The sequence below is a fragment of the Eulemur rufifrons genome, chromosome 8 (genome assembly GCF_041146395.1).
Source record: "Eulemur rufifrons isolate Redbay chromosome 8, OSU_ERuf_1, whole genome shotgun sequence".
NCBI classification, from domain to species: domain Eukaryota; kingdom Metazoa; phylum Chordata; class Mammalia; order Primates; family Lemuridae; genus Eulemur; species Eulemur rufifrons.
In genome coordinates this window covers 109,559,861-109,580,547 of record NC_090990.1, presented here as the reverse complement: position 1 = coordinate 109,580,547, position 20,687 = coordinate 109,559,861, and the positions used below count along the sequence as shown (strand labels likewise).

The window sequence follows — 20,687 nt, the reverse complement described above, 5'->3', positions numbered from 1 at the left end:
AGAGAATTGCCTTATTTTAAAAGAGAAAATAGCAGTTGTACAGATCTTACCCAGTTGTAGGGGTTGAGACTGAAAAGTTTCTTTTTAGAGAATGTAGAGGATTGGAAAAGTTACTCAGTCACTCTGGCATTAACCAAGGGTCCACAGAAGGAATTGTGGTTGGTGTCATGGGTCTTTTGCTTTTCTCTGGATTATGCCAAATGTTGGGAACTTCCAATCTCTCCAGGTTGTGGAGCCCATCCATAGACTTAACCTGTCTAGAATCTGCCTGGTTATCAGAGAAGGCAAACGAGGTTATACTAGGTCCCTGAGACTGCTGGGTTTCTCCAAAGTGATGTGGCAGCAGTAACAGGCCACCGTCACCCAGCTTTAGCCATTCTCCAATGAAGAGCTCTCTGTAGACAGCCACGTGCTTGCCAAGCCATTGCTCTTCAATGGTGAAAAGCATACCAACTTCTTCACTGAAGAAAAACTCCTGTTATGAGCTTAATGATGAGTAATATTGATGCTTTTTTTGTCCTTTTTTATGCTACAGTGTTTAACTTGTCTTTGTTTCTGTTTTCCCTTAGGATGACCATAAACTTAGCCTTGATGAACTTCATCGTAAATATGGAACAGACTTGAGCCGTGTATGTTCTGATTTGAAACTTGTACAGAATCCTAGTTTTCCCTAATACATAGTCCCCCATATTACAGGTCTAACTTTGGGGGCTCTGGGAGGAGGATGACAGCTGCCATCTGCCTATCTGTTTTGTGACATTCACAGAGCTTGGGCTTTTATATGCTACCATTTTATTTTCCCTGAAACTTTTTGAAGGTAGACATTATTTTCCCTGTTTTATAATGGATGAAAACCAGTTAAGTATAAGCACCAGGACTTGCAATTAACTCCAAAGCCACGTTTATTTCCTGACCTCTTGATTACAAATGTTCCCTTTATTTTTGTACATTTGTTAAATTGAGTTGAATATTTCAGCTAGTTGACTGTTCCACAATTGAAATTTTTGCCCTTTTCCCAGTCAGCCCATTGCAGTGTGTTAGAACTTCGGTTATTCCATCATGTATTCGAAACGTGTTTTGTACAAAATTCAGAGAAACCTTTCCATAAAATGTGTTATGTATCCTTGTTATCTAGAGAATTTCAATATTAAATTTGCTACAAACATTATAAAAGTAAATAGTAGTGTAGGGGTGTGGAATTTGTTATTTCCAGACAATCACTAAAAGTTCTAGGGAAGGACAAGCTAATATGTAGCGTTGTTCCGGTGAGGCATCAAGAGGCATGGGTACCCTAAGCTCCAGAAGGGGCCCTGACTACTCAGAACAGCCTGCTAACAGTTACTCTGCGCTCACTGTGTGCCAGGCAGTCTCTTGAGCACTCCCTGTGTATTTTCTCACTTAAGTTTTTATTAGGGTCTTGTGGAGTATTCTTTCTGTGTCCTAAGCCCGTTACTTAAATGCTGTGGGTCTGTTTCCTTCTTTGTAAAATGGTGTTGATAATACCTACAAAGGATTGTCATAAGAATTAAACAAGTTACCTAAAGTGCTGAATTCAGTGCCTGGCATGTAGATAGTGCTCAGATGTTTGTTAACACGATCACAAAAGACATATAAATAGACACTTTAGGCAAAAATGTGTTTTATATCTTTTTTTGACCTGACATTTTAATAGTGCAAAAATAATCATATTTTTCCCTCTTAATGAGAGCCATATATCTAACTGCTTGTTGTCAGTGAATCTTGGTTTTAAGGCCCATTAGGAAATAGCAGGGCTTTCATACAGTGTACTTTTCCAGTGAATACTTTCCAATTGACAGGTTTATTGGGAGTTAGCTAAAATATGCATGTATATAAGCCCTTCCTGCCAGACAGGTGCTTTAATTGCTTTCCAAAGAATAAAGTTCTATACTTTTAAAACTTGGCTGTTAGCCCAATAAGAGTTTGGATTACTACAGGAATTTTTTTCTCCTTCGATGTTTGTAAAGGCTTTTTTTTTTCCCTCCCTGACATAATCAATATACAGAAAACTCAGGGCTCTTAATGTGCAAAACTGAACTGTTTCATTAAAATAGATATCTTTTTGGTAAAAAGGCAATTTGGCATGAATCCCTTTATCTAAAAGTTAGAAGAAACCAGGCTGGATTCAAATTTGTCCATGGATCAATTTTAAAAGAGTTTTAATCGGGGTGTTAAGGGTTCCTCGGGGAACTTGGGCATATTGTTTGCCTGACTACGTGGGACGTCATCAGAATTATGCATGGAGGAATTTACCAGGTTTTGCCTTGATGCTCTAGCTTGGGAAAATTTTTTTCCTCCCTAATCCTAAATCCTTTACTCAGCTATTGGGTAGGTATGTTAGCCCGGAAGTGCTGGTGCAGTTTGTCTTACTGATATTCTTGTGCTTCCCAGGGCTTGACATCTGCTCGAGCAGCCGAGATCCTGGCCCGAGACGGTCCCAACGCCCTCACGCCCCCTCCCACTACTCCTGAATGGATCAAATTCTGTCGGCAGCTGTTTGGGGGTTTCTCAATGTTACTGTGGATTGGGGCGATTCTTTGTTTCTTGGCTTACAGCATCCAAGCTGCCACGGAAGAGGAACCTCAAAATGATAATGTGAGTTCTGTAGTTCTGTGTATGGATTCATAGGTACATGTAAGATACCCTCTTGGTCTCTGCCTCTTTCTTCTTTTCAATTACCAATAGTTACTGGTGGCGCTAGACACTGGGGAGTAATGTCAGCAGCTGTTGTCTTCAAGGCCCATCCATTGTTCCTTCTTCATTTCAAGGTTCTCTCTATTTCCCACTCGGGAGGCTCCTAGGAGCTGGATGTCCACCCTGCGTGTTCTGCTGTGAACAGGCAGCTCTGCGCAGGTCCTGGCCCACGTCCAGCTGCCACTCACTAGGTAGCTGAGCTCCACATTAGAAGCCGTTCTTCCAAAGTCACAAGTTGGTTGGGAGATGTCTCTCTCTTGGGAGAAAGTGATTCATCTAGAACACTTCCAAAAGTCTGTCAAGTTAGTTTCCAAGTGTCTGTGTGACCGACACTGTTTCCAACCCTCCTATACATGGTCACTAGAAAGATAAATATGAATATATGAGTTCTGTATTTTTGAAGTCTAAGCTTTCTGTTAAAAGCCTGCTTTTTTATTCAGCCAAAAACCTAACTAAATGTTCCCAATTCTTGACTAGAGCCATCCAGCCCTAACTTGTCTGTTCCCTTCCAGCTGTACCTTGGAGTGGTGCTGTCAGCAGTTGTCATCATAACTGGCTGCTTCTCCTACTATCAGGAAGCTAAAAGTTCGAAGATCATGGAATCCTTCAAAAACATGGTCCCTCAGGTACCTGATGCTCTGTTCTCCCCAATGGATGATTTAGCCCCAAGAATGTGAATTAGTATGAAAAGGTTTTCCAATGTTAAGTGGCTCCAGCAGAGAGAGATGGATGTCTTCTCCCCTCACCCTGAACCAGACCTACTTTCCTTCTACCCCAGGCAGCAATAGCCTTCCTTCTGAACATAGACCCTTTACACAAGCACACTGTCTAAAAGCAGGATCTCTCAGGTAGCCGATGAGCAAGCTTGTGTAACTTGTATAAATTAAAAGGTAAATAATACCTTTGTTATGTATTCAGATGATTAGGATTATATAGATCATTTGCAATTTTATTTTCTTGTTTTGGACACTACCCTTTCCTTGTTGGTATCTGTTTTTATCTGACTTAATGGTGTCAACTGTTTTTCCCTTCCAAAGCAAGCCCTTGTGATCCGAAATGGTGAGAAAATGAGCATAAATGCGGAGGACGTTGTGGTCGGGGATCTGGTGGAAGTGAAAGGAGGGGACCGAATCCCCGCTGACCTCAGAATCATATCTGCAAATGGCTGCAAGGTACATCTTTAAACAAACCTCTCAGAGCCAGCTCTGCTGTTTGGGCGGATAAGTGGAGCGGCACAGTAGCCCATAATGAGGCCAGGGTATTCCCATGACGCTGCTTATTTTTCTCACGTGCAGGTGGATAACTCTTCGCTCACTGGTGAATCAGAACCCCAGACTAGGTCTCCGGACTTCACAAATGAGAACCCCCTGGAGACGAGGAACATTGCCTTCTTTTCAACCAACTGTGTTGAAGGTAGATCATTTTAAGGCACCATCGAGCATGGCATGGTATTTATCTTGGGCATTAACAACGACCAAAAAAACCATAGGCATGTATCTCCCCTTGTTTTATTGGCTCCATGGTGGCACCTTTGCTTGCTGGCAGGAAAACCCAGGAAGCCTTGTGGCTGTTTCTCCCCTTCGCTCCACCTCCAGCGTGCCTCTTCTGTTTTCATTGCCAATCAAGCATGGCTATTTGAGCTGCTGTCCCACTAATGGATTGAAATCCCTTTGCCCGAGTGTCTGTGGTTTAAAACCAGCTGCATGTACAACCAAGGAGCTGGCCCTTAAAAACATGTGCATTTTTGTCTCTCTTTTTTTAGCCATGCCATGTAATTGTGCAAATTCTGTGGCTTCTTTCCAGTTAGATACAATTTGGTACAATTCCCCCCTCCCACCTTCTTTTTAAGGCACTGCACGTGGCATTGTTGTATACACTGGGGATCGCACTGTGATGGGAAGAATCGCCACGCTTGCTTCTGGGCTAGAAGGGGGCCAGACCCCCATTGCTGCAGAAATTGAACATTTTATCCACATCATCACGGGTGTGGCTGTGTTCCTGGGTGTGTCTTTCTTCATCCTTTCTCTGATCCTCGAGTACACCTGGCTTGAGGCTGTCATCTTCCTCATCGGTATCATCGTAGCCAACGTGCCAGAGGGCCTGCTGGCCACTGTCACGGTAAGAGGCTTGGGGAGGGGTGGTCACTCACTCTGGTCAGCTTGCATGTGGGACTCATCCACTACCCTCCTCTAAGGGATTGCCAGCTCACAGCTTACTCATCGTGTTTGTGTGTCGTTTCTCTTCAGAGCCACACCACTTGGTGAGCTGTGACAGTGAGAAAACCTCAGCGTGTGTTTATACAGAAGATAGGAGCCCAGAAACATGCATTTTTGTCCTTAAATTACCACATGATCCAGAGCAATGTAATGGAGAAAGGAGAACTTGGGGTTGGGTGGGGGGAATAGAATGTTTAGGTCCTGTTATTATTTTTCTTAATGTATTGCTTTTTGGAGGGGAAGAGAAAGCCCCCCATATACACGTTACCGTTATTATTTCTTCAGACTTCAGAGGAGGTTGCAGAAATTTAATTTCAGGCTAATTTCTTCCATATTAGGGTATAGCAGGAATCTCTGTCAAATTCCAACCTGGTTGAGTAAAGGAATCTAATTCCTAATATTTTTCAGGTGTGTCTGACGCTTACTGCCAAACGCATGGCGAGGAAAAACTGCTTAGTGAAGAACTTAGAAGCCGTGGAGACTTTGGGGTCCACATCCACCATCTGCTCGGATAAAACTGGAACTCTGACTCAGAACCGGATGACAGTGGCCCACATGTGGTTTGACAATCAAATCCATGAAGCTGATACAACCGAGAATCAGAGTGGTAAGACCAGGCTGCCTCACACTTTAGCCACCAGCTCACTTTGCCTGCTTTTTTTCAATAAAAAATTGCATGTTTTTTTTTTTTTTTTTTAAAGCTATGGCAGTTTTTCAGTTTTGTGTTTTTTTTTTAATTTTTATCATTTGGTAAAGAGTCAAGGATATAGGGTTTAGATTTTTTTTTTTTTTTGCATGTTAATAGAAAAGTTAATTTTCCCTACAAATGTGATTGAAAAATGCCTAAAACCTGATTAGTTTCATTAATTGGGAAATGAGATGAAACAGATCAGATTTTTGTGGGACTTTAGTAGGAGAATTGAGAACATGGCATTTAAAGTTAATACATTCTTTGTCTGTTGTGTTTTCTTGCCTCCATCAGGTGTCTCTTTTGACAAGACTTCAGCCACCTGGCTTGCTCTGTCCAGAATTGCAGGTCTTTGTAACAGGGCTGTGTTTCAGGCTAACCAGGAAAACCTACCTATTCTTAAGGTACGCTAAGGAGTTGCTGTTGGCTGTTATGTTGCCTTTTGCGGGAGGTATAGATACTGCACGAGAACTGCCATTGAGTGTTCTTGTTAAATAGCACGTTACCTTTGAGGTCTGTACAATAAATAACCCTTCATTGTAGGACACTTGGGATGATCTGTGTTGTGCTTGCTACGTATAACTAAATGGTAACCTGTGATATCTGGATAGGTTGGAAAAAAGGGAAGATACAGTAAAAATTTGACCGAAGGCAGGAGTAGGAGGTGGAAGGCCATCCTTATTGGTGAAAAACCTAATTAACCCACTTTACTATTTTGAGTTTATCTATCACCTAACCTAGTGGACAGTGAGGGCTACTGAAGTGACTCCATAATCGTATTTGCATATTAGGATACAGTAGATTCCAGTAAATCCCTTAAGCCATTTATTTTCTTAAAATAGCTCAGCTTATCTTATTTGTTCTTAGCTTATTTACTAATGATGCAAAAATAAGCTCAAGGCAAAAATAAGCTCAGTCTCATGGAATTCTCATGCAGTTGGAAATGACTGGGATTTTTCTGTGATGCCCAAGAGAAGATGAAGTCTCAGAAGAGTCATGAGTTGCACAAAGTCCTTTAGGAGGAGAAAGAGCCATGTGAGGCTCTGGTGGTAGTTCTGGGTATAAACTGAGTTGCCAAAGAGAATATGGCTTAAATGTAGCTGAGATGGCTTCTGTTGTGAAGACAAGGTTCGTTTATTCTGTAAAGGAGATTTCCCTGGCATTGAATTGCTGTTGATTTGACGATGGTGGTATTTATGTTGGGGATAAAACCTAAGATGTCTGCTTCATGTTTTTCTTTACCTCAAAGTGGAAATTTTCTAGGCTTTGAGCATTGGGACTCACAAGTGTCAAATTTTTTTCTGATTTAAAAACCCCAGAAGGGCCAGACGTGGTGGCTCACGCCTGTAATCCTAGCACTCTGGGAGGCCTAGGTGGGCGGATTGTTTGAGCTCAGGAGTTCAAGACCAGCCTGAGCAAGAGCGAGACCCCGTCTCTACTAAAAATAGAAAGAAATTATATGGACAGCTAAAAATATATATAGAAAAATTAGCCGAGCATGGTGGCACATGCCTGTAGTCCCAGCTACTCGGGAGGCTGAGGCAGTAGGATCACTTAAGCCCAGGAGTTTGAGGTTGCTGTGAGCTAGGCTGATGCCACGGCACTCTAGCCTGGGCAACAGAGTGAAACTGTCTCAAAAAAAAAAATAAATAAAACCCAGAAGAGTAGCAGGAGATATATTCTAAGTATTTCAGGAGTTGGGCAATGTGGATGGCATTATTACCCAAAGAAAGGGGCAGTAGCCCTATTCTGCTTTAATAACTGGCTTTTATTTAAAATAATGCCCACTTACCTGGTGTCTCTTACCAAACCTGGACACCTTTCTTATTATACAGGGTTAGTATGTTTGTGAGCATTAATTTGCTCATCTGATTAGGCAGCCTTGCATGTCAGAGTTCTAAAATCTTTACCTATATAAAAGTTGTTTACAACTTGAAATGTTTTTACTATGTTAAAATATAAGCGTGTCACCATAAAAGTGTACAACACAAAACACAACTGTGTTACCTGACATGTGGGCCCTAACTAAAATGTTGGCTGATGAGATCACACTGTCGGAGATGATAATAGCTTTTGGGTTGCATCCTTCAGGCCCATCCTTCAGGTGCACATTATGTTTAAAATATAAAGTCCTCTACTGTGGCCTTGACACAGACAGTTTGCCCCTAGTCCTGAAACCTTAAGCCATTTCGTTTTAAATTCTAGGGCAATGAGAAGGGCATTATAAATGTTTACTCTCTCACTTGATATTTTCAGATTCATAACCAGAAATATGTAGCTGGGAATAGCATTGGCTTTGAGACTCTTCCCCAGGCCAGGGGGAGATAAAAATAGGCTGAAGTAGATTGGAAGGGTGTGTTACGCTTCTCCTAGGGCAGGTGAGGCCTTCACGCACCCTTGTACCAGAAGCTGATGTGGGCTCGGGAGGAGGTTGGAGTTGGAGTTGGAAGCGCTGTGCACAGCAGTGGCCACTCCCCACCCCGCTGCTTCCTCCTCCTGCCCTTTCCCACCTCTGACAAGACTGGAACATGGTCTGAGTTATTTTTCCTGTTTTTCAGTTGTTCCTCGGTAAAATTGTTTGGGGTAATTAACAGAGGATGTCTCTGTTCACAGCGGGCTGTGGCAGGAGATGCCTCTGAGTCAGCACTCTTAAAATGCATCGAGCTGTGCTGTGGTTCTGTGAAGGAGATGAGAGAAAGATATGCCAAAATAGTAGAGATACCCTTCAACTCCACCAACAAGTACCAGGTCTGACGATCGGGGGGTCGTGTGACGGGCGAGGGCAGGCTGGGGACCAAGAGGGGAGGCACATAAATTGGAGGAAGAAATATTCTTCCTTTTTAGAGTTTTACAAGCTTTAACTTTAAATTTTACCCTGAGTACATATAGAAAATCCTAATTTAGATGACGATCAGTAGATAAATGAAACATCTTCCAAAATATTGTGTGGGTTCTTTTGAATACATATTTGTGGTTTGGGGTGGGGGTTATCGGGGTGTATGCACAAATATGTGCCAATGCCTTTGTTCTGAAGTTTTCTTTAGGAAAATTTTGTGTGGAACAAAGCTGAAAAAGAAGGGATCTTGGGAGGTGTTTGTTTGTTTGTTTTGTAACAAATACTAAACAGTAAGTGAAGCTTTGTTTTCCTCCATGGACTGCGACATCCACTCACCCAATGTTTACATGTGAATGATCCTTCACAGTTGTCCATTCATAAGAACCCCAACACGTCTGAGCCCCGACACCTGTTAGTGATGAAGGGCGCTCCAGAAAGGATCCTGGACCGCTGCAGCTCTATTCTTCTCCACGGCAAGGAGCAGCCCCTGGATGAGGAGCTGAAAGACGCCTTTCAGAATGCCTACCTGGAGCTGGGTGGCCTCGGAGAGCGAGTGCTAGGTACATGGACGGCCTGGTGACAAAGCACTTGGGCACGTCTCTGTCAGGGTATCTAGTCTGGTAACAGTTACAACTGATCCCATTCACCTCTGTGTCTTTCTGGCTTTCCTCTAAGTCTTTTCTGGGGCAGTCCTCCTACCTGTTTATATTTGCCCCCTGTTATTTTGAAAATACTAAGTGCTGGAGAAATGTTAAGTGTGTTAGACTGTGGGAAACAAAGTCCTGATGGTTTGCTTCTGACTTGTACTTAGACCTTTGGTCTGATGCTAGTCAGTTCTATTTGTTTAAAAAAAAAAATGGGGGAAGGGAATCTTTATTATCCAATTTTTATTGTTATGACCATGATCAATAAGCTTAATTAAATTAAAATTAAGTGATTCTTAGTGCATCTAGAATACACCCATTTCCTGACTGTCTTTGAATGGTTGTGAATTTATATGGGAACTTCTGCGCTCAGCTCATAAACTAGACTAACAGTAAGCTTTTACTCTAACATGCTACCTATCTTTTCTACCCTGACAGCCACTGAGGTTTAGAAGTTCATTTCCACTCCTTATTCCATATATTTGGGAAATTGGCATTTATAATATTTTGCAGATTGACCAATATAAATTTATCATTTATGTAATTCTTCCTATTCTCTTTAACTTGGATAACTTAGAACGGATGACCTGATCTCATACTCTGGTTCTTACCCTTTTCCTCCTGTCTAATTCATGGTGTCTTTCATATGTGTCTATACAACTTAAAGATCACTGTCTTCTCCTAAGTGATTTTTTGCTCCACGACCCCAAAGTAAAAGGAGTCTTTTTTGTTTGAGTCCACATGGCCCTTTATACCACTTCAAAGATCATTGCAACCTACATGCAAAATTGAAAGGGATGCCAAATATCTTGATTCATGGGTTAACTATAATATAATACTACATGATGAATCCCTTGGGAAGAATGTGTCTGATCTTCATGAATCCTTAAAGTAGCTAGCACGATGCTCCATATTGGTACTCAGTAATATATTTTGGTTAAATGAGCAAGTGAGCAGAGATGTTCACTTGTTCCAGAGAGAGTAGCTGAGACAGATAATGACATCATTTGCCAAATCCAGACAACCTCTGATCAGTGGGTAGGGCTAGAACCCTAATATCCCAGTGCTCAGAATTAGTGTTATCAATTCTGTCTTCTGCACGTCAAACAATTCCTGTATCTTTGAGTCTTGGTGTGATGGATTCTGTCTTTTGAATTTTTTTGTCTCTCAGTGATTCTATATCATTCATAAATGTCAAACAAAACCTTCATTCTGTTGCAAACTATAGACTTTTAAAAAATACTCCAAACCAAACATCCAGCTGAAGGGAGACATGGGGGACAGCAGGCTGCTGCCATCCTTCTACTGTCTGCAGCACTGAAAATCCTCAAAGGCTCCCTGCCTTCCTTGCAGGTTTCTGCCACCTCTTTCTGCCGGATGAACAGTTTCCCGAAGGGTTCCAGTTTGACACCGATGACGTGAATTTCCCTGTTGATAATCTCTGCTTTGTTGGGCTCATCTCCATGATCGACCCTCCACGGGCGGCCGTTCCCGATGCCGTGGGCAAATGTCGAAGTGCTGGAATTAAGGTAGTGCCTGGACGCCGTCTTGGTTGGTTTCTCAGTGCCTGGGGCACCCTACTTAGTGAATGTTGCCCCTTGAGGTCCAGGTGGGCAGCTGTTTTTCCAGCCTGGTGTATTAATTTCTCATCTGGCAAGCTTTACTTGCAACCAGCAAAGATCAAATAGTATTACAATGTGGGTGTCAACAGCAGATGAGAGATTAAAGAGAAAATACTTCTTTAAAAAAGAAATGTAAGCAAAATAAAAAAAGCAAAAGACTTGAAGTTTTAAATTTTGAAATACTTTTATTATTCTAAATTAACAAACCTTATGCAGTGATTGGCATGTCTGTTGTCAGTTGGCTTTTTCAGTGAATGTTTGTCTCTGTGTGTCTGTCTTAATTCTTTAGCTGAATATTATTCAGGTGTACTAATATGGTGTTGCTGGGTATTTGATTTGTTTCTGTTTTTCCAGTCTCACGAGTAATACTGCCCTGAAAAGCTATGAGGAAATATTTCCCTACCACTTTGACTATTTCTTTTAAAATATATTCTGAGTAGGCTGGGCACAGTGGCTCACGCCTGTAATCCTAACACTCTGGGAGGCCGAGGTGGGAGGATTGCTCAAGGTCAGGAGTTCGAGACCAGCCTAAGCAAGAGCGAGACCCCCGTCTCTACTAAAAATAGAAAGAAATAATTTGGACAGCTAAAAATCTATATAGAAAAAATTAGCCGGGCATGGTGGCGCATGCCTGTAGTCCCAGCTACTCGGGAGGCTGAGGCAGAAGGATTGCTTAAGCCCAGGAGTTTGAGGTTGCTGTGAGCTAGGCTGACTCCATGGCACTCTAGCTCGGGCAACAGAGTGAGACTCTGTCTCAAAAAAATAAATAAATAAATAAAAAATGTATTCTGAGTATAATCTTTAGATCAAAAAGAATAGTAAAAATTTTGAATTCTTGTTACATATTGCTCTTACCCAAAATTGGGCCAGTGTGAGAATGCTAGTCAGCAATAATGCATTACAATCTCACCAGCATCAAATTTTTATCATTTTTTGCTGGTTTTAGTAAATCTATGTATTTTTATGTGACTGTGTAAAAGAAAAAATAGGTATTACGTATCATACACCAAGATAAAATCTGAGTATTGGCTTTGTGTTTTCTTTCTGTGAATACATGTGTTTATATTTTTGGCTCATGGATGTTTATTAGTTTTATATTTGCATTCTAGAATTGATATTCTAAGCTGAATCATGCTTAATATTTATTCTTGCCTACTGACACGCAGACTTTTTAAGGTCATTTGCTTGGCAGTTGTGTGTAGCAGATTGTCCTGTTCCTTATTACAGGTCATCATGGTCACAGGAGACCATCCAATCACAGCCAAAGCCATTGCCAAAGGTGTGGGCATCATCTCAGAAGGCAATGAGACCGTGGAAGACATCGCTGCGCGCCTCAACATCCCGGTCAGCCAGGTGAACCCCAGGTAAGGCTGGAAGTTCACATGAGTTTGCTGTGAACAAGCAAACAGTGGTGGTTTGAAACCTTTAGCTTGCTTCTGTGATGGTTCACCTGTGGGCTTATTCTGAGTAGGGCATGAACCTGCACTACGAGAAAGCAATCTTGTCGTTCCTGTAGAGGGTTGTAAGTAAAAGCAAGTTGTAATAATCAACGCTTAGGTGGTATGTTACTCCCAATTGCAGAGCCTGGGAGAGGTTCAGAGTAACCTCAGAACTGCAATAAATTCAGCAGTCTAGCTCCGATTTCATGCTGTTAACCACTAAGCTATACTGCTTAGCACCTTGACAATTTCCAGGTCCACACTAACAAAATAAAATAAGAAAGGGACGGTTGCTTAGGTAGTTCAGGCCAAGAAAGGAAAAATTAGGCAATAAAGTAAAATGGATAACAGAGCAAATTAGTTTTTTGTTTTTATGTTTTAGGGCCCCCGCACCTTACTTTAGGGTAAGAGGAGGGTTTGGTCTTTTATCACCTCTCCCACTTTCTAAAACTTGGTTATATTATTTTAGTATGTCTTGTAAAGGTGAGGAAAAGGAAGATGACAGGCAGGCCTGCTGCATAGGTTGTTGTGAGCCTCCAGTGAGATAAAATACATGAACATGCTCGGTAACCTGTGAAATGCTACATGGATAATAGCCTTTATAATACATACTGGGGGAAATGCTTTCTGTCTTTGTATCATTTACAAAGTGTGTATATAACAGTGTCCCCTCTGGAAGTGATAGACATCATGCTGGTGATATGAGTGACTTTATTTTTTGGTCCTAATTCTAGAGATGCCAAGGCCTGCGTAGTTCATGGCAGTGACCTGAAGGACATGACCTCCGAGCAGCTGGACGAGATTTTGAAGTACCACACGGAGATTGTGTTTGCCAGGACCTCCCCTCAGCAGAAGCTGATCATCGTGGAAGGCTGCCAGAGACAGGTCGGCGAGCCAGCGGGGTCCGACTGCTGCAGGCAGGGACCTCAGGGACTGAGTTCCAGTGGAAGCACAGCAGCAGTGCTGGGAACATACCCGGCTTTTCAGACTCAGCGTGTAGATGCCGGCGGGAAGCACCCAGGCCCAGAGAGGACGACTTGTCACCAGTTGTAGTGGTGCCAGAAGCACTCTACAGTGCCAGTCTCCACTGTGGCTCAGAGCCCGAACCCCCAGTGGGGCCCCTTGGACTAGCAGTATGGGGTCCTAGTATCTATAGTGGAGATCTGAATGGCCAGGACACTCTTGTCCCCTGCCTTGAAAGGACCTGGGGGCATGCGTACAGGAATGAGGTTTCCCAGAGTGCCACTCACCAGAGCCATTACTTCAAGTCGCCCTGGTTAACACGGGGAGAGTCCGTTTGCCATCATGTCCCGATTCTGTTATTGGGTCGGGCCTGTGTGGGTACTTGGCTGAGACGGTTCAGACATGCAGTCTTCAGTGTCAGTGAGGAGCACCGGGCGGAGCCATGCGTCTCGCGCGTTTCCATCCCTGTAATGAATGGCTTTATTAACGCATCTGCTTCTTTTCTGGGCAGGGTGCTATCGTGGCTGTCACCGGTGACGGAGTAAATGACTCTCCAGCTTTGAAGAAAGCAGACATTGGGGTTGCCATGGGGATTGCTGGCTCAGATGTGTCTAAGCAAGCTGCTGACATGATTCTTCTGGATGACAACTTTGCCTCAATTGTGACTGGAGTAGAGGAAGGTGAGAGCGCTATGTTTAAGGTGCTCACCCAAAACTCATCCGGATACTGCCCTTCAGTATCCGTTTATGTACACTTATTGGATATGTTTAGTTTCTAGTCAGCCAGTCTCTTGAGCTACACAGTAAACAAACCTTGCTTTCATAGGTCGTCTGATCTTTGATAACTTGAAGAAATCCATTGCTTACACCCTAACCAGTAACATTCCAGAGATCACCCCCTTCCTGATATTTATTATTGCAAACATTCCACTACCACTGGGGACCGTCACCATCCTCTGCATTGACTTGGGCACTGACATGGTGAGTGAGTGTGACAATGTCCACACGTCAGTGGTGGTAAGGTATGGGCCGTGTCCTCATCTGCTGGTGTTAGTGGTCACTGTGGGTGTTCTGGGATCCACAAGCCTGGCATTGGGAAAAGAAATTCTCCGGAGCCATATCCAGGGTGTGTCCCAGTTCTCAGCATCACAGAATCAGTGTTATTCTTCGAGGGAGCAGTTAATGCTTATTTATCCGATGGGAATTCTTTTTAATATTTACCTTTTTTTAATATGAGACCTGTAATATTGTCTCTGTTTGATGAGTGTGATGCGCACTGCCTGGGGAATGGACATGCTTGAAGTTCTGATGGGGGTGGGGGGAGGGGATGGGTACATACCTACATGATGAGTGCGATGTGCACTGTCTAGGGAAGGGACATACTTGAAGCTCAGACTCGGGGGGATGGGGAGGCATGGGCAATATATATAACCTGAACTTTTGTACCCCCATAATGAGCTGAAATAAAAAAAAAAAAAACAAAAAAAACAGATTTTTAAAAGGGAGGGCAAGAATTTTATAACAGAAGGTCATAATATTATCTTCCTTATTTTTGGTAACTTTCAATTCCTTCTCTCCCCTCCTACCCTAGGTTCCTGCCATCTCCCTGGCTTACGAGCAAGCTGAGAGTGACATCATGAAGAGACAGCCCAGAAATCCCAAAACGGACAAACTTGTGAATGAGCGGCTGATCAGCATGGCCTACGGGCAGATTGGTGAGCCCCAGCATTGAGCAGGAAGGTGGCAGACTTAACGTGTCTGTAGTGATCGTGGCTGCCTCACACTGAGGTTGATTTCTGAGCCTTCACATCTGGGGCAGTTTGCAAGTGAGCCATGACATGGGGTGAGACCGTGGAGTTTTCCCAAATTCCACAAGAGAATAAATCTTCTGCAGTTTGCACAGATACTTTTTTGTGGGAACTGTAGTTCTTTAGACTGAGCACCCCATGACTGGGCTCAACTCTGCCTGAGATCTGATGATGTCCTTGTTCACTGAGCCTTGCGGGACACCAAGCATTGTCTAACGAATTGCATGGATTGACCCAAAGGTGGTTTTCCCTAGGGATACACACTTATTCTGTCACTAATTTGGACGGAGAGTTAGGCATTGAAGAAATCACGGGTTTGAAGGTTTGGCTGGTAGTCACCACCAAATGGTGAGCCTGCACCCGCACGCCCCTCCTGTTGATTTCTGCTCCACCAGTAGAGCATGACTGGCTAGCAGGTGGTTTAGGTGGGGGGCAGTCAACATGCCCTGTGTTTTTAAATCCTCTGCCAAGTCTCCTTCAAGGGAACCTGGTGAAGCCACCGTGAGCCGCTTGTTCTTCTGGTTGCTTCACTGTGAACACATGGGTAAGGTAGAATAGATTGGTACATTATGGAAATTATGGCAAAGATTCATTAGACTGTTGGCAACAAAGTAATCGGATGATAGCCCATCCCGACCTTCTTTAAGAAGACCTAATTTTGAGAGGGAGGGAAGTGGATTTCCCCTAACAGGAGGAGATGATCAGGCCCGGCGCAGTGGTACGTGACTATAGTCCCAGCTACTCGGGAGGCTGAGGCAGGAGGACCACTTGAGCCCAGGAGTTTGAGGTTTGAGCTATGATGATGCCACAGCACTCTAGCCTGGGCAACAGAGCAAGACTCTGTCTCAAAAAAAAGCAGCAGATGATCACATAATAGAGGTGGATGTCTTAAGAGCAAGGCATCTATGTCTTCTTTTAAGCTCTAAAAAGCGAGTAAAAAATAGATGAGGGCTCTGAGCTTGGTGTGAGCCCTTGGGATCCTCCATCCCTTCCCTCATAGCCCATGGATGACCAGGCAACTCTTGTGCCTTTATCAAACAGTGATAAAAGCCTCGCTGTGTCTCTCCCAGGCCTGCTGCAGTAATCAGATGAAGGGTGTAGAGATGCCCTTGCATGAGGGTCTAGCATTAATGTTGTTTTCCCCAACTTCTCAGGTATGATCCAGGCCCTGGGGGGCTTCTTCACTTACTTTGTGATTCTGGCTGAGAATGGCTTCCTCCCAATTCACCTGCTGGGCCTCCGAGTGGACTGGGATGACCGCTGGATCAACGACGTGGAAGACAGCTATGGACAGCAATGGGTGAGTAGGGGCCTCTCCCCTGACCAGTGCCCGAGCTCCTCAAGCCCACACTGTCACCGGCCGTGCGGGCGAAGATCACATCTCATCTGTCTGCCTTTTGCATTTCAGACCTACGAGCAAAGGAAAATCGTGGAGTTCACCTGCCACACAGCCTTCTTCGTCAGTATTGTGGTGGTGCAGTGGGCCGACTTGGTCATCTGTAAGACCCGGAGGAATTCAGTCTTCCAGCAGGGGATGAAGTGAGTGAGGAAGGACATGTCACGGGCCCTGGCCCAGAGAAGGGATCTGGTGATTTCAAATCCTTTGCAAAAAACCCGGCATCTGACAAAAATAGCCAAGTTTCTGGAATCTCTAGTTTTTGGAGGAAATTTAGGAAACAAAATGTTATTTTCTAGTTTTTTCATCTAACCTCTAGATACCTAAGTATTGATCTGCCATTTAACACATAGCATTAGAAGATAACTCTATTTGCATCTTTTAAGCTTTTTCCCCCTTTAATTTTAGGAACAAGATCTTAATATTTGGCCTGTTTGAAGAGACGGCCCTTGCTGCTTTCCTTTCCTACTGCCCTGGAATGGGTGTTGCCCTTAGGATGTATCCCCTCAAGTAAGTTGATCTTCTTACAGCCCCCAAAAAAGTGTTCAGTAGTATGTGTGGCTTTCCCCCTTGTGACATGCATTAATAACTATTTTCAGATTTTGAGTGGTGTGTACAAGAATTCCTATGGAATGAGAACTTAGGAAAACTTGATTTGTTGGTAAATCAGACTAGCGAATCCAGAAGTTTGTATGATGGCAGCCAGTACATAGGGTCTGGCCCAAGATGAGAAAGGGCCAGACAGGCTCTAGCGCCTTGGAGCAGCTAACCACAGTGAGCACTTGGGTCCTCCACATCCAAGGCCCGTTGTCTTTCGAGGCCGGCTAGGGCATCCTGGGGCGTGGGGGCCCAGGCTCAAATCTTGATTCGCTTACCTAGTCACTGCCCCAGCGCAAGTCTCCAGCTTTCTGGGGCTCTGAATCCTCTGCTTGCAAAGAAAGAAGGTTGGAGAAGCAGGTCTGAAGTCCCATTTGCCCTCTAATCAATCATGGGTAGAGTTGATCACGGGGAGCATACCTCTGGTCTTTGGTCAGAACCAGACTGGCCTTAAACACAGTGAATGGCTTTGCCTTTCATATAGACTTGTGTTTTACCTTACCACAGACTCCAGTAGCTTTTTGCAACATTTCAGTTTGTTTGGTGATAGTCTGGAAACTGCTTGAGGTTAAACAGCTGCAACTTGATTAAAATATGCTAAGCCACAGAACGTGGGACCCATTAACTTTTTGTTTAAAGCATAAGTCTGCTTTGAATCTCTACTGTCCCGTCTTTGCTCAGACCCATCTGGACCATCTTACCTGGCCTGTTGCCAGCACTTCCTTCCACTGATCTTATGCCTAAAGTAATCCAAACCCGTTGACCGCATTCACCTGCTAGTGGGTGCCTGCAACACGTCTGTGGTCTGGGGGAGACTGGCATCCACGGTCTGCCTCATTGTCCCAGCCTGTCTTTGCAGCTTTGTCTTTCACCCACCCAAGCTCATATGAGGTGAATTCAGTATTCTCTTCCGCTGCCTATGTATTTGGTAAGGTGCTCCCTCCCTCTGGGGGCCCCCTGCTGTTCCTTCCCACCCCCTCGGTCCTGATAGTCCTTCAGGGCTGATTTCCTTGGAGCTCATCCCCCTGGGCTCTTGCCCTCCTGGGCCTGTGCAGCGTCACCTCTTCTTTGGCATTACTTGTTACTTGTCATTTCTGCTTCCCATTAGATTATCATCTTGAAGGCCTGGGCCACAGTGTCTTTGTTCTCTTTGTATCCGTAGCACCCTGCACAGAGCTGGCATCCAGCAGGGACGAGCCGTGTCCAAGTTGAATTCCATCAGCTTGGGCCATTGTTATCAAAAGGAGGCCAGGAGAGGTCACAGAGATTTCTAAAAGGCTGAAATGGAAAACGGCACCAAAGAGGGACATGTTCATCTTCTGGGTCCTTCAGTCTTTGGTTACCACTAGAGAATTTGTTCCTGATGGGTTCTGTCCAATTTTACTTTGGTGGCTGAGTCAAATGAGGTTGTCTCTGAGCTGCTGTCAGAGACACCCTACAAGAGGAGGAGGAGACCACCAGAGTCCTGCCCAGGGATAGCCTTTGTCACACAGTGGCAGGAGCTGGTGACCACGGAGGCTGCCCAGAGCCTGTCTGCAGGCCAGGGACAGTGTGGTGGCAGCCCCTGGCCCCCTTGAAGGTCTTTGTGATCTGTTAGGGCCCCAGGTCTAGGACTCAGAACACACAGCTGGCTGTTCCAAATTCCATTGTCACAGATGAAATTTAGGGGACGAATAAACTAGTTTTGACTCATGCTGGCAGGTTTGTTTCTTCAAATGCCAAGACATTAGGCAGATGGACTCGAAAGCTTCTTAAACCTTTAGAAATGATAGAAGGAGAATGTCCAGTTGCCCTGAGATTGTCAACAGAAAATGTACTTAACTCACCTTCTAAACCAATTGTTATGAAAAGCAAACTGAAGGTGGGTAGGGATCCCTTTGCAAAAGTCTGCACACTGCTTGCTTCATCTCTAGACCCTGGGCACACAGAGCGGCAATCTATTTTTAAGGCATTTTTATTTGTTCTGTTACTGACTCAGTAGTTAACTGTGACTGTACTTGGCTTCTCTCCTGTCACTATGGTGATGTGCAATTTCCCTTTCTTCCTTTGAATTGTGTTCACATATGTGTAAATTGGTACTTGATTCTGTTTCCAGACCTACCTGGTGGTTCTGTGCCTTCCCCTACTCTCTCCTCATCTTCGTATATGACGAAGTCAGAAAACTCATCATCAGGCGACGCCCTGGCGGTAACTTCATTTACTTAAATTTTAACTTTTTGGTTGCGGGGGTTGGGGGGCTGTAGTTCTGTTGGCTTTTGTTCTTTCCATTGAAGTGTCTGGGCTCCCCTGAGCTCAGTCGGATTGGCTAAGGCTGTTGCACCAGCGGACTGTATGGTCCCACCCTCACAATGTAGATCTCAATTAGAGTTTGAGAACTGACCATATTTTGGACTTTAAAATACAAGGTAAATATGATTTCATGAAAAATTGTCAGAAACCTAGACCATCGTTCCAGGTAACGTGGTATTCCTAAAAATGTCTAAATAAATACAATTGAGGTCCCATGTTGAATTTGGATTTTAACCCCCACCCACCCCCATTGTTCTCCGGCTGATTTTTGTCCCTGTTTTCCCTCTGGATGCTGGAGCCAGGAAGACTTACCATAGTCTGTCTTTTCTCTCTTTGCCGCCCACAGGCTGGGTGGAGAAGGAAACCTACTACTAGCCCCTGCCCTGCACACCGTGGAGCATCAACGCCACGCGCCCTGCATCCACCCCCACCCCCTTGTGTACTTCAGTCCCGGAGTTCGGAACTCCACCCTGGTAGGAAAGCACCGCCGCATGTGGGGGAAGCGACGCCCTGGAATGAAGCATGTAGCCACTCGGGGGGAGGGGGGGGGCTGCCTGAAAAACATCCATCTGTGGAAATGACAGCGGGGAAGGTTTTTACGTGCCTTTTTGTTTTTGTAAAAAAGGAGAACCCGGAAAGACTGAAAGAATACATTTTATATCTGGATTTTTACAAATAAAGATGGCTATTATAACGGAGTTTGTCTGTGCCCTCGTCACTTCCTTGGCACGGGTGTCTGTGTGTGATCTGGAGCTGTCGTCCTTAGTGTGCGGTCCCCACACCAGCAGCGGATGGGTGTCACCTGGGAGCTTGTTAGGAGGGCAAGCCCAGACCCACCGAGTCAGACTGATCAGCAGTGTGGCTGAATAAACTCTCAGGTGATTTTGATTCACACTCAAGTTTGAGAACCACTGGCTAAGAGGGAACATTCTGCCCGTGCTCTTTTGTTCGGAGTAGGTGAACTCACCTGACCTGGGCACTATTTCAGGTGGTATGGCTGTAACTCCACCTGCTGCCTTAGTGTCTAGCTGCTTGGTGGAAAAACACCTCACCTGAAGAATTTACAGACCCTCAGAATATAACAAACTGCAGATGAGGCCCTGCTCTGCCAGCCTCAGTCCCAGAACTCAGACCTTCCTGCCTTCTCTCCAAGGATCTCCACCACAGGAGCCTCAAGTGTCTCTAGACCGAGGTTTATTTGAGAAGCAGCGATATATGGTCTGCCTGGGCACGTGTGCTCACCAGAGTGGTTCCCCTCCTCCCATATGACTTGGTCCTAATTTAGCATCAAATGGCACCATGTCAGAAAGTGGTTATGTGCCAGCAGGCACTTAAGAACAGGGTGAATGAGATCTGTTTACTTCAGGGTCAAGTCTAAGAACACCTCCCACTTTCAGAGTTGTAAAAGGCTTCTCAGTCACTAGTTGTCCCCAAGTGCTGTCATCTGGCTATTTTCTGAGGCTGTCACTGCTGAGTGT

The 20,687-nt window shown here is 44.4% G+C and overlaps 1 protein-coding gene across 2 annotated transcripts in view; it reads left to right on the top strand.

The window, feature by feature from the left end:
* The window catches only part of ATP1A1 (ATPase Na+/K+ transporting subunit alpha 1), a 30,968-nt gene extending 11,061 nt beyond the window's left edge, over positions 1–19,907 (top strand). For both annotated transcript variants that reach the window (XM_069480795.1, XM_069480796.1), the window contains exons 3-23: positions 570–629; positions 2,410–2,613; positions 3,225–3,338; positions 3,750–3,884; positions 4,008–4,125; positions 4,562–4,830; positions 5,337–5,535; positions 5,911–6,020; positions 8,230–8,364; positions 8,820–9,012; positions 10,450–10,625; positions 11,946–12,082; positions 12,892–13,042; positions 13,632–13,800; positions 13,946–14,100; positions 14,711–14,834; positions 16,082–16,227; positions 16,336–16,466; positions 16,732–16,833; positions 19,016–19,107; positions 19,556–19,907. In XM_069480795.1, the coding sequence (XP_069336896.1) occupies positions 570–629; positions 2,410–2,613; positions 3,225–3,338; positions 3,750–3,884; positions 4,008–4,125; positions 4,562–4,830; positions 5,337–5,535; positions 5,911–6,020; positions 8,230–8,364; positions 8,820–9,012; positions 10,450–10,625; positions 11,946–12,082; positions 12,892–13,042; positions 13,632–13,800; positions 13,946–14,100; positions 14,711–14,834; positions 16,082–16,227; positions 16,336–16,466; positions 16,732–16,833; positions 19,016–19,107; positions 19,556–19,584 (2,949 nt within the window). In that variant the 3' untranslated portion in view covers positions 19,585–19,907. The remainder of the gene's footprint in view (positions 1–569; positions 630–2,409; positions 2,614–3,224; positions 3,339–3,749; positions 3,885–4,007; positions 4,126–4,561; positions 4,831–5,336; positions 5,536–5,910; positions 6,021–8,229; positions 8,365–8,819; positions 9,013–10,449; positions 10,626–11,945; positions 12,083–12,891; positions 13,043–13,631; positions 13,801–13,945; positions 14,101–14,710; positions 14,835–16,081; positions 16,228–16,335; positions 16,467–16,731; positions 16,834–19,015; positions 19,108–19,555) is intronic.
* The last annotated feature ends 780 nt before the right edge of the window (positions 19,908–20,687 follow it).